General features: G+C 43.3%; 1 protein-coding gene across 1 annotated transcript in view; it reads left to right on the plus strand.

The window, feature by feature from the left end:
* The first annotated feature begins 837 nt into the window (after window positions 1-837).
* The window catches only part of LOC126457352 (neutral alpha-glucosidase AB), a 120796-nt gene continuing 103911 nt past the window's right edge, over window positions 838-17722 (plus strand). Inside the window, exons 1-2 of the mRNA XM_050093581.1 lie at window positions 838-1046; window positions 13594-13689. Coding sequence (XP_049949538.1) covers window positions 1033-1046; window positions 13594-13689 — 110 coding nt within the window. The 5' untranslated portion in view covers window positions 838-1032. The remainder of the gene's footprint in view (window positions 1047-13593; window positions 13690-17722) is intronic.

Consider the following 17722-nt stretch of genomic DNA (forward strand, 5'->3'; position numbering starts at 1 on the left):
ACATTCACAGCACAGCTGTGCGCTCATTGGCTGTCGGTGAATGATGATGCATGTGCGTGGAACGACCCTAAACTCGACCGCCATCGCTCGTGACCCCAAGTATAGTCACATCACAGGGAATATTTATAAGCCACTGTATACTTGTGTTTGCGGAGACAGAGTGAGATGCTTCCGGTCTTATTCAAGTTGTGTGTCACATATTAATGGTTTCAAATGTAAGCTGAAATAACCACAAATAGTTCATTGAGACTATTAATATCAACATAATGTTTTCCCGATATTTAGGGCTTCATTAAATCTGCATATTGATGTTTTACATAAATATGAAACAGTGTATCTCTTCATTCATTTTTAATGAAGTAACTATATTTTATACGGAAAACTCATCTTACGATGTTTATTTCCTTCAGTTAGGGTAATTTTTAGCAAATTTTATTACAGTATTTCTTTCGATTTTTTACGTTTCAGAGGCAATTAACTGTTCTCAAATTCGAAGTGCATGAGTAGGTGAGCAAATAAAGATCTATCTTTCTATCTTAAGCAATGACACGGGTACTAAACCAAAGAAACATTATTTTTGTAGAAATGTGCGACAGTCCTTCGTTCTCGTTGTATGTACAACGAAACAGTAAATTGTTAGTAAGTCTTGATTCTTTGTAGAAATGTGCGACACCGCATCGTTTTCGTTGTACGTACAACGAAACAGTAAATCGTTAGTGAGTCTTGATTCTTGGCACGAATAAACCTCTGTTACGTCGTATTGTCAATAAACCGCGCACGAGGACACGTGTCTTCACAGAAATGCCTCGTGCAGCGATGCTGTTTTGTAATAAGGTTTATCAGATTGCAGCCAACGTGGTTATCAGTAAAGGGAAACAATATATATTTCATTGAGTCAAAAATTCAAAAAAAATTAGTTGATGGCGATCTCATTTTTAATACTGCACGCAATCTTCACGGATAGTTATCTTTGATCGTAACTGCGTTTGGTAAGCAGAAAAGCAGTCGTGACTGTGAGTTAGAGCCGGCAAGATGTGGCGCAGAGTGTAAGTAAAGTGAAAATATAAACAAACTTTAGGAATTTATGACCGTAGAATATGATTCCCGCTAGAAAAATTCGTTAACTGTGTATATCTGAGAACCCCTGAAAAGTTAGAAGGGTTATTCTACAAGTCTTTCTTATCCTGTTTCGCAGATCACTGTGTTTTTGTTGTGTCCTTATGTCAACGAAATCGTCTCTCAACTTTGCGTATCAGTATTTACATAAAACAAACCATCCAGCGAGTTTGTTTTACCGAATATGTGTTTTGTACATTAATATTTAAGACGTGAAATTTAAATATAACACTAGTTGTATGGAATGTAATTTGCAAATGAGTGATACGTAGACCTACTCCAGTGTATTATTTGAGATTTCGTGATTCGTGCCCAAACGAGATTATTAAACAATCAGGGCAAGTTTTTTTAGTGCCTGAACTGCAGCTATTAGAAAGGCTTTTCAGCTAAGTGCTATTGCGAGATACACCTCTCAGTTCCGTCACTGTGGGCTCCTGTGGCAGCATTTGGCATATTGCAGGAATGTGTCCAGCTTTGTTGTTCATCCTCAGTGTAATAACTGGACTTTTTCCTGCTTCGCTAAGGAAATCGAAGCCCCTCCCCCCCGCCTATATTTGTCGTCGCCTCTTCTGATAATAGTCTAAGCTTTGTCGCCTTAGTCTGCCCCATCCGAAGTTTGAAGCCACGTTTCCTCTCTCAAATCGTTTTGGATCATACAAACTGTGGATCAGTACGTAAGTTCTGACATTTATCAAATTATCATTGTTGAAGGATGGTTTTCAGAAAGTCTGTACTGCTTAGTTCGTTCACTTTCTAGGTGTTTAACGTGTGCTGTTTGTTGTGCCTGTTAATCTGCAGAGGGGTGTATGGTTTTACTCTTCTGTTTCACCTTTTATAAATGACATTGTGCACTAATATTATGCGTTCTTCTGTTAAGGAAGATGCTTTGTCACCTGCATTGGGAATTGAGATAATGCATCAAGTTATCAGGGTTTGGCTGCTGTGGGATCTTTTTTGCTGTTTTAGCAATGCTTTATGTATGTGTAAAGTCTGATAAACTGAAGCCTTTGGTACCACTATGTCAGCTCACAACAAGACTTGTCACCTTTCACTCTAATCCATATCTTGACGTACAGTACAGGATAAGTTGGTCGCCACAACCTACCTCACTGACATAATATAAATGCTAAAAAAGCCAGTTTTCCCCCACTCCCTGTTTGTGCATGAATGATGTCACATGCCACATCATCATCATGTCGCGGGGCGAAGTTTCTATCTGGTATTGACGGGTTAAGTTGCCTCAGATAATCTGTTTGAGCCACAGTAACTAGCTGGATGAGTCAAGAAATGGACTACACCTAATTAGTAGGTGTCTTGTGAATAATGCAAGCTATCAGTAAATTCTTTGAAGTTACACAGATGGCATATCTTGGATGTTTTGGTTTGTATTTAACTGCTGTGGGTTTTGTTTAGAAGTTACCTATTTCTTACAGCCAGTGATTCTTATCATGTTGTACACTATGTCCATGTAGGTGTCATGAAGATATAAATCCTTTGAGGGAATTTTTTTTAGATTGTGTTGTATACCAGACTGTATACAATATGTTTTTATGTTGAAGTGCTGACAGATTGAACGGTAGCTTGGACTGAAGTCTGAGTTAGGTTCGAAACTGACAATTTGGTCAAGAGACGGCGAAACAAACTAATGTATCATGACAATCTTTCTTGGATATAAAGTGCTTATTCCATAGTTGAATCTACTTCTGCGTTCAGAATTGCTGTTTTTCCCGCTGTGATCTGATGGTTTTGAGTTTCTAATAACATGAAAATTCCTGCCCTCTTCTCGCATTCCTGAAAAAGTCCTGACAGTTTGTGTATTTGTGCCAAATTATGCAATAAATTGCAGAGAACTGTCGAAGTTGCAATATTATTATTATTTTTTTTTTTTATCACTTGATGACAAATTGTGAGCCCAGCCTCATTATCAAATCATCCAGTAAGCTGTGCAGTAATATACATTGCAACAGGCACATGACTGTGCGTTTAGGTATACATCGTGTAAAGCAGTGCATTTCATTCAGCGTGCATTTGTATTATTAGTGATGTCATCTCTCTATTGGCATAGTTTTGTGTTGTTAATGAATCCCTTCATTCGGGCATTACATCAAACAGGACCATTCTGTGTGAAACACAGGAGTAACAGAGACTGGGATACCACCCACCTGCTTTGACCACTGATGTCATCACCATGCCAAAAACCCCTATTTCGAACATATCCAACGCGGCTACCAACACATTTGCAAAACCACAGATAACATACGAAGTAGTTCAGTGACTAAGCCCAGTGAACTGCGGAAAATGGGGTTGTGGATGGGGACAAACTAAGAATTCAATAACAAGAACAAAAACACTGTTTAAGGTGCAACACTCCACAAAAAACAAAACACTAGAAACCATCAAAAAATAAAACTAAACAAAGTCATACAAAATGCAACATAAGGTCATGGTATCCCAAACTCAAGGTAACCTGTATAGCCTAACTCAAACTTAGTCCAGGATACCAATAACCCCCCATTTCCCCCCCCATCACAACTACAAAAGGCGGTATCCCAATCTCCACTTAACCTATATAGTTCAAATCTAGACCCGCGTAGCAATAACATATACCGCTAAAGCATGCCACCTCTTCATATGCTGTGCCCTCTACCACATGTCATTTCCATTGAGACCGACAACCTTGCAGGTTGGTCTCCTCCCCCAAATCAACCCTCCAACCCTCATTTCCATTCCAAAACCCCGGACAAATGGCTCACATTATGATCAAGGTAAAAATCACGTACATGCTGAACAGTTTTCTCACACAGTATCTTACGTGGCTTTGGATTTGGTGTCACTAGTATAACATGTTTTGCTATAAAATGATTTGCTCTTTGAATGATGTAATCTGAAGCAGAAAATTCTTTCATGGTTTCCCTTTACTCCAGCTCGTTGGAAGTACTATCAAAATTTGTATTTTGTCATACATGCAATCTGAACCCTTCAAATAATCTTTCAGCTGGGCTTTGATTTCTCCTTTTCCATTTCTTTCACGTTGTTCTTTTTCCAGTTGTGTCACATAAGTATGCTTCAACACTGAGGCAATCTCTTTCAGTTTTTGCTTTGGGTACTTTATCTCACTCTGAAGCCTCCTTTTCTTCACAGGAGACTCACCTAAATACTGAAGGCTAGTATTTAAAGAATAAAGTGTCAATCCAATGCTGTTACATCTTCAGTTAAATTTTCTCTGGAAGTACGTAGTACAGCTGGAGCAACACCTGCAGGTATTGATGAGTTTTGAGATATTTGCTTCCCAAATTTGCTGAAAACGTTTCCACCTAGCAATACATTAGGATAATGTTTTACTATCCACTCTTGACACATGGCTTCAAATTCTTCTGTATTCTTGTGTGACCTCCTTTAAAGTCAAATTGCAATATAATTTCTACTTGGAATCAATTTTTTGCAAACTACTCCTAAATACTACAGCAACTATACACTGCAAGTTGGGTACACTCATGAAGCAAGTTAATGATTAGTGATTGAAAAAATAAAAAGTCTCTCTGATTAGCTGTGCACAAGAAGAAATGTTCACCAGTTGCTTAGAATAAATTGTGGACATGATGCCTTTGGTGTGTCATCGTGATGTACACCATCTGTATAGTAATGTATTGGAACAATTCAATATATTTTTTTCAAAAAAATTGATGATGATGTTTTGAGGTATATAAGGTTAAAGTCAATGAGCTTCAACATGTAAATTCGTAGAAACCTGTCCTGTTGCGTACCAGTGTAAAGCTCTACTCTTTAGCTTTTTGGTGATGTAAGTTTCATTGCTTTATCTGGGTTAGAATCAGAATTATAATCATTTATGTTGAGACATATGCATGTAAATTTCACACAGTTTCCAAACTAGCAGACCTATAAGTTTCTTCACAACTGTCATATAATGTTACAAATTGGTATTTTCCATCTCTTACTTGGATCCTTCCCCCCCCCCCCCCCCCCCCCCCTTTCCTCCCCGCTGCGGGTCCAGGGATTAGAATATGCCTGAGGTATTCCTGCCTATCGTAAGAGGCGACTAAAAGAAGTTTCACACATTTTGGCCTTTATGTGATCGTTCCCTGTAGGGTTTTACCTCCATTTTTCAAAATTTTCCTGAAGAGCTAGCCAAATGGGGAAGGGAACATTACATGGTGCATCGTACCTTGAAATCTTTAGCCCACTTTATCGTCGTCGCACTGCAGTCCAGCTCATTCTCCATCTCTTGGGTGAGAACACCTTCCTGGTTGCATTTTCCACCATGCACTATGCAGTTTTGCTTTTTCCACCGGCGATGAGGATGGTCTTCTTTGCACCTCATATCCTGCACCGTAGCCAGTCTGTTGTGGTGGGGCCCCTATGTGCCCTGTTGGTTGTAGCCCCCTTGACAACACAGGGATCGCTCTGCTGATACCTGCGCTGTTAACTCCCCACATATGCAAAGGAGTAGATGGCCATCACTTTGGGGCATCGGGACCCCTCAGCAAAGGCCATCCTGCCAGGTGGCTTTTGCAGCAGCTGGGTGGCACCCGTAGGGAGGGCCCCTGGTTGGAGTGGGTGGCATCAGGGCAGATGACGCGCAATGAAGCATCACTTGCTGGTGATCAAACACCAGCAGTTCTCTAAGCATTCCAAGTCTCAGTACAATGCAAGAACGTATGACTGTATATCATTCCCCTCCCTGGCCACACCATGGGAAGAACACCAGGCTAAGGATGTCAGCGAACCTTATTCACCCTGGTACCTCGTATGTACGAGAACTAATGGAGAATCCTTTGTTTCGATGAAGCCACAGATTTTTGTAGAGCATTTAGAGGACAAGTTTGGGGAGGTGGAGGGCTTGTCCAAAAATGCAATCTGGGTCAATCTTGATAGAAACAGCATCCTCCGCCCAGTCATGGGCTTTACTTGCTTGTAACAAGTTGGGGGATGATTCTGTACCATCACGCTGCATAAGAGCTTAAATATGGTCCAAGGTATTATATTCCACAGGGTCCTTCTTTTGCAGTCTGATGACAAGCTGCGCACCAATTTAGAGTGGCGAGATGATCATTTTGTCCAGCGCATCCATCGGGGTCTGAGGGATAATCTGGTTGCCACCAGTGCCTTCATCTTGGGTGACACCTTACCCGAGGTGGTCAAGGTGATGGTCTGCCACTGTGATGTCAAGCCATATATCCCTCCCCCAATGCGGTTCTTTAAATGCTGGAAGTTCGGGCATATGTCTTTCCGCTGTACTTCCAGCAACACATGTCAAGATTGCGGATGTCCATCACATCCCAATGCTCCATGTGCTCTGCCTCCCATCTGTGTCAACTGCAGAGAGCATCATTCACCTTGCTCACCAGACTGCAGCATTTTACAGAAAGAGAGGGAAAAAAATGGAATACAAGACACTGGACCGTCTGACCTACACTGAAGCTAACAGAAAACATGAGTACCTACCTCGTGTGGCTATGACCACCTCATACGCCACCACTACGAGAACAGTTGTAGCCCCATCAGTTCCACGAATTCCAGTCAGGTCTCAGAGCCAGAAGGTTACATCTGCCCTCTTGATGGTGGGGGGGACACCAGTCCCCACTTCTCAGCTGGAGAAGCATAAGTGTTCTTCAGCTCCTCTCGCCAGGAAGTGGTCCCTTGGGTCACCCCTTTCCCAGCTTTCTGCTACTGGGAAAGATGGCACCTGCCAGAGGCTGAAGAGCCCAAAAGTAGCTGGTCGTAGGGCTTCACACTCATCGTCAGTCCTGGAGACTTAATCAGTGAAGCCTTCCCAGTCAGAGAAACCTAAGGAGTAGCTAGAAAAGTCCAGAAAGAAGACCCCTAAGACCAAGGAAATTGTGGTGGCACTGATACTACCACTACCTACTAGCTCTGTGTTGGGGGATAGGGTGAAGGTTCTGGTGTCCGCTGAGGACCTAGATCTCGCTGGACCCTCAGACACAATGGATGTAGACTGCTCAAGCAATAAGTCGGTGGCAGCAGGTGACCCTGAGACGTAAACTGCGTCATTGAATGTTCCATGCCTTCCCAATCTCATGACGTCGTCATCCTCCAGTGGAATTGCGCCAGTTTTTTCCACTGCCTGGCTGAGCTACTGCAGCTGTTAAGCTTTACACCTGCTATCTGCATTGCCCTCCAGAAAACCTGGTTCCTGGCGTTGAGGACCCCTGCCCTCCACGGCTATGAGGGATATTACAGGAACCATAGCGACTATAATCGAGTGTCAGGTGGAGTTTGCATTTGTGTCCTAAACTCAGTCTGCACTGAAACTGTGCCTCTTCAAACCCATCTTGAAGCTGTGGCTGTCAGAATAAGGAAAACACGGGAAATAACTGTTGCAGTGTATATCTTCCTCCAAATGGTGCAGTACCTCTGGATGTATTAACTGCACTGATTGATCAACTCCCTAAACCATTCCTACTTTTGGGAGATTTTAATACCCATAACCCCTTGTGGGGTGCCACCTTGCTTACTGGCCGAGGCAGAGATGTCGCAACTTTACTGTCTCTGTTCGACCCCTGTCTCTTAAATACTGGGGCTGCCACACATTTCAGTGTGGGTCGTGGTAGTTACCCAGCCATTGTTTTATCCATTTGCAGCCCAGGACTTCTCCCAACTAGCCACTGGAGAGCACATGGCCTGTGTGGCAGTGACCACTTCCCCTTCTTCCTGTCACTGCCCTGGCATCAGGCTCATGGACGCTTGCCCAGGTGGGCTTTAAACAAGGCAGAATGGGAAACTTTCACCTCTCTGGTCACCGTTGACTCTCGCCCACACGGTAACATTGATGTGATGTTTGAGCAGGTGACTACAACAATCGTTACTGTGTTGGAAAACGTGAGCCCTCTCTCTTTAGGGTGCCCCGGCGAAAGGCGGTCCCTTGGTGGTCGCCGGAAGTCGTTGAGGCAATTAAGGAGCATCGCTGAGCTCTACAGCGGCATAAGCGGCACCCTTCCCTGGAGCACCTCATAGCCTTTAAGGGGCTCCGTGCCCACGTTCGCCAGCTTATCAAAAGACGGAAGCAGGAGTGTTGGGAGATATATGTCTCAACCATTGAGTGCCATACATCACCTTCCCAAGTCTGGATGAAGATCAGACATCTTTTTGGGTACCAGACCCCAACAAGTGTCCCTGGCATTAACATCAGTGGCATTTTATCTACTGAAGCAGACGCGATTGCTGAGCACTATGCTCGAGCCTCTGCATTGGAGACTGCCCCCTAGCCTTTCTCACCCTCAAATGGTGGATGGAAGGGAAGTCCTCTCATTCGCTACACGCCACAGTGAACCCTATAATGCCCCATTTACAGACAGAATGGGAGCTCCTCATTACCCTTGCACATTACCCCAACACAGCTCCTGAGCCAGATCGGATCCATGGTCAGATGATTAAACATCTTTCATCTGACTACAAGCAACATCTCCCCATCATCTTCAACCAGATCTGGTGCGACGGCATCTTTCCATCGCAGTGACAGTAGAGCACCATTGTTCTGGTGCTTAAACCTGGTAAAAACCCGTTTGATGTGGATAGCTATCAGCCCATCAGTCTCACCAATGTTGTTTATAAGCTGCTGTAATGTATGGTTTGTCGGTAGTTGGGTTGGGTCCTGGAGTCACGTGGCCTACTGGCTCCATGTCAGGGCAGCTTCTGCCAGGGTCGCTCTACCACTGATAGTCTTGTGTCCTCAAGTCTACCATCCGAACACCTGGTTGCCATGTTTTTTGATTTACGAAAAGCGTATCACATGACCCGGCGACATCATCCTTGCCACATTATACGAGTGGGGTCTCCAAGGCCCTCGCCCGATATTTTTTTTTTTTTTTTTTTTTTTAATCCAAAATTTCCTGTCACTTTGTACTTTCCGTGTCCAAGTTGGTGCCTCCTATAGCCCCCCCCCCCCCCCCCCCATTCATATCCAGGAGAATGGTGTCCTGCAGGCTCCATATTGAGTGTATGTCTATTTTTAGTGACCATTAATGGTCTAGCAGAAGCTGTAGGGCCATCCGTCTCACCTTCTCTGTATGCAGACGATTTCTGCATTTCGTACTGCTCCACCAGTACTGGTGTTGCTGAGCGGTGCCTACAGGAAGCCATCTACAAGGCACAGTCATGTGCTCTAGCCCACGGTTTCCAGTTTTCGGCTGCAAAGTTGTGTGTTATGTGCTTCTGTCGTTGCCATACTGTTCATCCAGAACCAGAACTTTACTTTAATGATGATCCACTCATTGTAGTGGAGACATATCGATTCTTATGACTGGTTTTCAACGCCCGATTGACTTGGCTTCCTCACCTCCATCAGCGTAAGCGAAAGTGCTGGCAGCACCTCAGTGCCTTCCGCTGCCTGAGCAACACCAACTGGGGTGCAGATCGCTCTACACTGCTGCAGCTCTACAGAGCCCTTGTTCAATCCCGCCTTGACTATGGGAGTCTTGTTTATGGTTTGGCGGTGCATCAGCATTGGGTTTACTTGACCCAGTGCACCACTGTGGCGTTCGCCTAGCGACAGGAGCTTTTTGGATGAGTCCGGTGACCAGTGTCCTGGTGAGACCAGAGTCCCTCCATTGCAGGTTAGGTGTGTGCAATTGCTCTCCAATTATGTTGCACACATTCATAGTTCTCCTGCGAATCCAAATTATGGTCTCCTTTTCCTGCCCACGGCGGTTCATCTCCCACATCGACCAGTATTGGTGTTGCTGAGCGGTGCCTACAGCAAGCCATCTACAAGGCACAGTCATGGGCTCTAGCCCACGGTTTCCAGTTTTCGGCTGCAAAGTTGTGTGTTATGTGCTTCTGTCGTTGCCATACTGTTCATCCAGAACCAGAACTTTACTTTAATGATGATCCACTCATTGTAGTGGAGACATATCGATTCTTATGACTGGTTTTCAACGCCCGATTGACTTGGCTTCCTCACCTCCATCAGCGTAAGCGAAAGTGCTGGCAGCACCTCAGTGTCTTCCGCTGCCTGAGCAACACCAACTGGGGTGCAGATCGCTCTACACTGCTGCAGCTCTACAGAGCCCATGTTCAATCCTGCCTTGACTATGGGAGTCTGGTTTATGGCTTGGCAGTGCATCAGCATTGGGTTTATTTGACCCAGTGCACCACTGTGGCGTTCGCCTAGCGACAGGAGCTTTTTGGATGAGTCCGGTGACCAGTGTCCTGGTGAGACCAGAGTCCCTCCATTGCAGGTTAGGTGTGTGCAATTGCTCTCCAATTATGTTGCACACATTCATAGTTCTCCTGCGAATCCAAATTATGGTCTCTTTTTTCCTGCCCACTGCGGTTCATCTCCCACATCGGCGGCTCAGGTCAGGGCTTACAATTGCAGTTCGTGTGAGATCCCTTCTCTCCGAACTGGAGTCCTTGCCTTTACCACCTTACTTGAGGTTCTTTCACGAACACCTCCATGATGTACACCTAGGGCGCTGCTTCGCCTGGACCTTTCATATGGCCCTAAGGATTCAGTTAACCGTGTGTCTCTCCGCTGTCACTTCCTCTCGATTATCGACACTTACCGGGGCCATGAAGTGGTTTACACCGATGGCTTGATGGCTGATTGTCACATTGGCTTTGCCTATGTTCATGGAGGACATAGAACAGCCCTCCTTTCCAGATGGCTGCAGTGTTTTCACTGCAGAGCTGGCGGCCATATCTCGTGCTCTTGAGCACATCTGTTCACACCCAGGCGAGTCATTTCTCCTGTGTACTGACTCCTTGAGCAGCATATAAGCTATCAACCAGTGCTACCCTCATCATCCTTTGGTAGCGACCATCCAGAAGCCCGTCTATACCCTGGAATGGTCCAGTCATTCAGTGGTATTTGTGTGGACCCCAGGTCACGTTGGAATCCCAGGCAACGAACTTGCCGACAGGCTGGCCAAACAGGCTATGGGGATCGGCTTCTCTGAAACTGATCTGCGTTTAGTATTACGCCACAAGGTTTTGCTGCTTTCAGAGACAGAATGGCATAACCCAAGTATGCAAAACAAGATGCACGCCATTAAGGAAACTATGAATGTGTGGAAGACCTCAATGCGCGCCTCTTGCAGGGGCTCTGTAGTTCTCTGTCGGCTCCGCATTGGCCATACGTGGCTGACACATGGTTACCTCCTCTGTCGCGAGGACCCACCTCGGTGTCGCTGTGGCTCACGAATGCTGGTCGTTCATCTCTTGCTGGACTGCTCACTTTGAGCCACTCTGCGGTGGATTTTTAACTTTCCCAGCACCCTACCTTTGGTGTTCTGTGACGATACCTCAACAGCAGCTTTAGTTTTACGTTATATTTGTGAGGTGAGTTTTATCATTTGCTCTAAGTTTTAGTATATGTCCTTTGTCCCTGTGCGTCCTCCGCCCTAGTGCTTTCAGGGTGGAGGTTTTGATGTGTTGCAGGGTGGCTGGCTTTTCCTTTTTATCCTCATGGTCAGCCAGCTATGGTAACCTGCTTTCTTGTTTTAAGCTCTTCTACCTGTTTGTTGCGTCTTTGTGGTTTTCTTGTCCCCTTCTGTCCATTTCAGTGTTTGTTGTCCTTCAGTCGTTGTGGTTTTTTCTTTCATTCTGTTTTGTGTTGTAAGTCTCATTGTCTTATTTTCAACCTTGTGACATTGTTTCCTTCGGAACAAGGGACCGATGACCATGTAGTTTGCTCCCTTCCCCCTCTTTTAAACCAACCAACTTGTCTGGATCATTGAATGAACCAAATTTGAAAGAAATCTAAGTGTGTCTGGATGAATGCTGGGTTGAATTAATGTGGAATTGCACATTTCTTTTTAATTGAGTAAACTTATTTCTTCTGTTTGTGTTGATATCACTTCTTTGTATTTGTATCAAAATACACTAAAATAAAAAAAAATACATGCCATGAAGGAATTATATGGATGGGGGGATCTGTAGATGTGATGTAGATGTACAGATAAACAAATCATTACACTTTCAGAAAAACTGGATGATATATTCAAGAGAAAGGGCCTCAGAAATTGAGCACAAGTCAGTAACGCATTGGTCCACCTCTGGTCCTTATGCAAGCAGTTATTCAGCTTGACATTAATTGATAGAGTTGTTGGATGTCCTGCTGATGGATATCATGCCAGATTCTGTCCAGTTTATGCGCTAAGTCATCAAAATCCTGAGCTGGTTGGAGGGCACAGTTCATAATACTCCAATCATTCCCAGTTAGAGAGAGATCTGGTGACCTTGCTGATCAAGGTAGTGTTTGGCAAGCACAAAAACAAGCTGTAGAGACTCTTGCCGTATGGGGGCAGGCATTATCTCGCTGAAATATAAGCCCAGAGTGGCTTGCCATGAAGGGCAACAAAAGAGGTCGTAGAAAATCATCTACATACCGCTGCGCTGTTAGGATGCTGCCCATAATAACCAAAGGAATCCTACTGTGAAAAGAAATGGCACCCCAGCTCATCACACCTCGTTGTTGGGCCGTATGGCAGGCAACAGTCAGGTTCGTATCCCACCACTGTCGGAGCTGTCTCCGGACATGTCTGTAGCCTGGAATCTCGTGGCCTGGTGTAGAATGTCTTCAGTGTTGAGTCCCGCTTCTAATTGAGCACCACTGACCAGCGAAGACATTTATGTAGACTCCTCAGACGGCAGTGGGATACCAACTTGACTGTAAACTGCTATACAACCAACAATGAGGAGTGGTGATGGAAGGTACTATTTCTTTCACAGCAGGACCCCTTCGGTTTTCACCTGCAGCACCCTTAAAGCACGGTGGTATGTTGATGATATTCTATGCCCCATTTTGTTGCGCTTCATGGCAAGCCATCTTGGGCTTACATTTCTGCATCATAATGCCTGCTCGCACATGGTGAAAGTTTCTACTGCCTATCTTTATGCTCTGAATCCAAAATTGGCCAGCAAGATTGCAAAATCTCTTGCCAATTGGGGACGTTTGAAACATTATGGGCAGGGCGCTCAGACCACCTAAAGTGCCAATTGGACAAAATTTGGCATGATACCCTCAAGAGGACATCCAGCAACTCTTATCAGTCCATACTAAGCTGAATAACTGCTTGTTTAATGGCCACAGGTGGACCTGTGAATTACATCATCTGATTTTTCTGAAATTGTAGTCATCTCTTTGTTTGTACATGTACATCACGTCTACAGATTTGTCCCATTCAGATAATTCCTTCGTGGTGTGTCTTTTTTTTTTTGAGTGTACTTACAAAACTGTCATAAATGTCAGTATTTTAAATTCATAAAATGAAATTACTTTCTAAACATAAAAGCTGTGGCATCTTTTTATGAATAATTGTGAAGGCAACCATGATATACCTTTAAGATAAATTATATAGCTTTTTTGTTCTTGATACCATGTTTTTTTGTCTCTTCAGCCTTGTTGCGAGGTGTTTTTCCTGCCCCCTCCCCCCCCTCCCCCCCCCTTCCGTGTGATTATTAAATCCTAACATTCATGTGACTTATGTTTTGTTTCAGGCTGCATCTACATCTAGTGTTTCTGATTTTGCTAAGCAGTTCGCTAGGTGTGGACAGAGGAAATTTCAAAGCATGTCATCAAAGCAGCTTTTGCAAGTATGTAAATATATAATTGTGTGTGAGTGTACAATTTCACGTATTATTAGATTAATTTCACGTTAGTTGCTTAAAAAAAGTATTTAAAAGGGGTTGTATTGTGACATCATGCAATTCAGATTTTGATTGTTGTGCGTTAGAATGACTTCTGACCCTTAACAGTTAGACATACAGGGAGTGTTGGATAGAACTGTTGCCAGTGTGTGCTGACCGTGTCACACAGAAACCACTGATACTCGTTGCTACTTACTGATGGTATGGCAACAGATTGCACAGTACCAGCTGAACTATTAGTGGCACAGGAAGGGAAAGGTGGTTTCATATTGGAGTTACCATGGCAACTGAGTCAGGCTCCTCTTTTGCCAGATATATATTCTTTTATCATGTGTTTCATGAAGCTTTACTTTAATCATACTGTAAATTAATTGGTGCTGCGATGTTGCAAGTATGCCTATTTCTCAGTTGCTGTCAATTTGCCGTACAGCATTTTTACTGTTTCTGCATGCCTGAGTTGCTCTGCTCTGATCAGCATAGAACACTTTTGATTGAAATGTCAGCTGTATAAGACCAAAGAATCCCAGGTTGGATATATGTAGGTTGAGGAAGATATATGTAGATTGAGGAAGCAGCTCATTAGAAGTTTGCAATGTGGATTCGCTATCTTTCTATTCAAGATAACACCACTCTATTCTTGACCTCTCTGCAGGAAGTTTTTTACGTGAGTGAATGTTGTCCATCAAGAGACATTGGTTCATGTAGTGATAAGATGGTATTAAATGGTTTGACCAGAGGTATGCCTTTGATTTAAAGTAACAATCGGACAAGGATTTTAAAGTTTTGTGGGAAAGCATGACTCCTAAGATGATAGGGAATAGATTTTAATGATTAAGTGGCTGATTTTTTGATGTTTCTCAAATTATATTCCAATCCACAAATGATGGCAGTTCACGCAACTTAAGACACGGAGGGGACTGGCATTGTTGATGATTCCAAGCAACTGTCGCAGTACGCTTACGCGTGTGCTTTCCACTTGAAGACTTGAGGGAAGCTATATCCTGCAAATTCTCTCTCTCACTTGCTTATGTAGAATTTATATTTACCACGACCATCAGCAGTGACAACTCGCAACACATGAAATAGAAATTTCACTAAACAACTCGCTACAATCACGTTTAATGCTTGTATTAGCTACGGCATTCAGAGCAGAGCACTCGGAACACTACTGAACGCTCATTGCCTGTCGAAGTATGCAACCACCATCATTTGTGACTCTTAACAATAGTGATCAGTCAGTGACATGTATCTGTAGTAGTGTCATTTCATGAAAACATATTTTAAGTTAAGACTGCAGTAATTTTACTTAACTGTGAGGACATGTGTTTGAGCATGTGTGATCTCTCTCTCTCTCTCTCTCTCTCTCTCTCTCTCTCTCTCACACACACACACACACACACACACACACACACACACACACACACACACACACACAAATATAATTATAATTTTAATTATCGAAATTAAACTTTTACATTTTTTATACTCAGCTGCTCAGTATAATCTTTAATCTGAGTCAATATTGTTCTGGACAGTGTTAATGTTGGTGTATATGTGGGAAACAGGTCTCCTGCCTCTAGTTCGTTTTGTAGGGATGCCATTTCACATGGTCCTCCCAGATGGTGATATGATTCCTTATTTCCAAAAAAGTGCTAATATATCTCTGTGGTGCACCACTACTGTAATATCCTTGCTTGCTTCACAGGCAGTATTCATATTCAGCAAGGATGCTTATAACCGTCCCATTGCATGCTCTAAAACCAATATCATTATTGTCGGCCTCCAAGATGATTAATATATTTTCAGTAGTCATTAAATAACTTAGCAGATTATTAAGTGCAGTATATGGTCATCTCTTCCACTTACAAAGACTTAGAAGGTCATGGTGAGTGAGGGAAGTAACTTTGAAGATATATCAGTGAAGGTAAGCTTGTATAGCAAATCCTGTATCTCAACACGCCATCCTCTTACCTGACGCAACATCAGTGTTGAAATATGATCACTTAGGAGGAAGAGTGCCTGAAAATGATAATGAGCTGCAGTTGGTAAAGCCAACTGCTTAATCACGACGTTACCCTGTTTTCAGCCTCTCATAGTGGAAGTGTTTTAACATGACTGTGTACGTTACACAGATAATGATGCATAGCTTCCTGCACAAATGACCAATGTATGGTGCTTATAATTATATTTTCTATTTAGACAAGTGGGGAAAGACGAGATAGAATGAGTCCTGCCCAATTTTAGCAACATTTTGACACTTGGAGTCAGTGCCCAAAAAAATGTGAGTAATGTAATGGGCCTGTCTGAAAATATGTGGACCATGTTTTTACTGGCTCTCTTTCTCAATTTTTCACATAGTTCCATGTGTGTTTTAATATTTCCTGCACATGCAGGTGCCTCTGTGGAGACTGTAATTAAGGTATTGTTTGCTAATGATAAAGTCGTGCTGAAGTAGCCTGTATGTTTCTTTCCCTTTGTCTCTTCACTGTGGTCTATTTATATGTGTGTTAGTTTTGTTGCATAAATATGCCAAGATGCAGTTTTGCCAGTGTTAAAATTGCTTAGATTAATCCTATGATTTTGAAGATAATGAGACTGATTTTGTGGTAGATGTTGTTGCAGATGATTGTGGGGATGATGTGATCTATATTCAAGAAGAAATTTGAGAGAGTTCAGACAGTGATACTTTCAAACAAAGTGCTTGCCATTTTTATTCAGATTTCAGTTGGCAGTGCTTTCAGAGTGATTTTATTTTAAAATATGACTTTGTAGTAGAATCAGGAGAGTAAGGCTGATATGTAGGGCGACGACAGACCGAGTATAGGTGGATCATCACTTATCATGTACTAGATACTACTGTATTTTTGGGGCTATCCAGACAGATCAACTGCTTTTTTTTCCTTGCTTCTAACATATTGTGTTATGAAAAACATGGAGGGCAAACCAATGTATATGCCAAACAAAGCATAAGATATTTATGAAGCATATATTACTTCCCTTACCCGTACACTATTCAAGTGGGAGTTTCTTTTGTTGAAATGAGTAATGTGCTCTCGGGAAGGCAAGATGATGATTGGAAAAGTGTGACACTGTGACTGTGAAAGACAATAAACTGTGAGGGTCCCAACAAGAGTGACAAGCCCTTACTGAACTATGAAACAACAGTGCTATAATCCTTCAGACGACAAGGAGAATGCCTGTTTGGTGATAACTGATAGAAAATGACCACAGAATGTAAGAGGTACTCAGGGATCCCATATATATGGAACTTAAAGGAGATTCTATGGCTCAGATTATCAGAAAGATGTGTGCATTGCTTAAGGAGACTATAGAGACCCACATAGATTCCACACCTGAGATCCGGGCAAACAGTTGTAAGGTGCACCACACAGGTTGCAGATACTAGAACCGTCAGAGGCCACTCATAGATGCACGCGCAGCCTTTCCTCCGTGCATTCTACTGGCCAGCCGACAGCTTACAAAGTTGGGCCAGGCCAGCCTTGCCCTCAGTTACATGTTGGCATTCTGACTAGGATTCTCAGACTAGTAGTGTAGTTACTAAGTAGCAAGTGTCTTCTTGTACAAGTTACTTCTAGATGCAGTAGTGTTGTGTCCATCATCGTGTGTAGGTTCTTGTGGTTAGAACACGTTGTCAATGAGTAGGGTTGTATTTTCACATGTTTTTTGTTGTGTGGTTGCTTTTCGCATATTGTTGTGACACGGAGTGTCAAACCTTGGTGCAACAACGGAAGGATCTCATCGTGGTCATGCAACAGGCTTTGCCAGCTTTGCTCTCTGAACCTTTGTCTCCAGCTCTGTTTCCTCCTCTGCTCCCACCATTTGATGAGGCAACAGAAGATTGGGAAGTGTACGAAAACTGCCTGTGGCAACATTTCCGTGCATTTCATGTTACGGATGTGGAGGTATATCGTGCACTGTTTTTGTCATGTATCGGGTATTGTGGCTGTTGGCCCCATTG

Source organism: Schistocerca serialis, chromosome 2 (assembly GCF_023864345.2).
Source record: "Schistocerca serialis cubense isolate TAMUIC-IGC-003099 chromosome 2, iqSchSeri2.2, whole genome shotgun sequence".
Taxonomy (NCBI): domain Eukaryota; kingdom Metazoa; phylum Arthropoda; class Insecta; order Orthoptera; family Acrididae; genus Schistocerca; species Schistocerca serialis.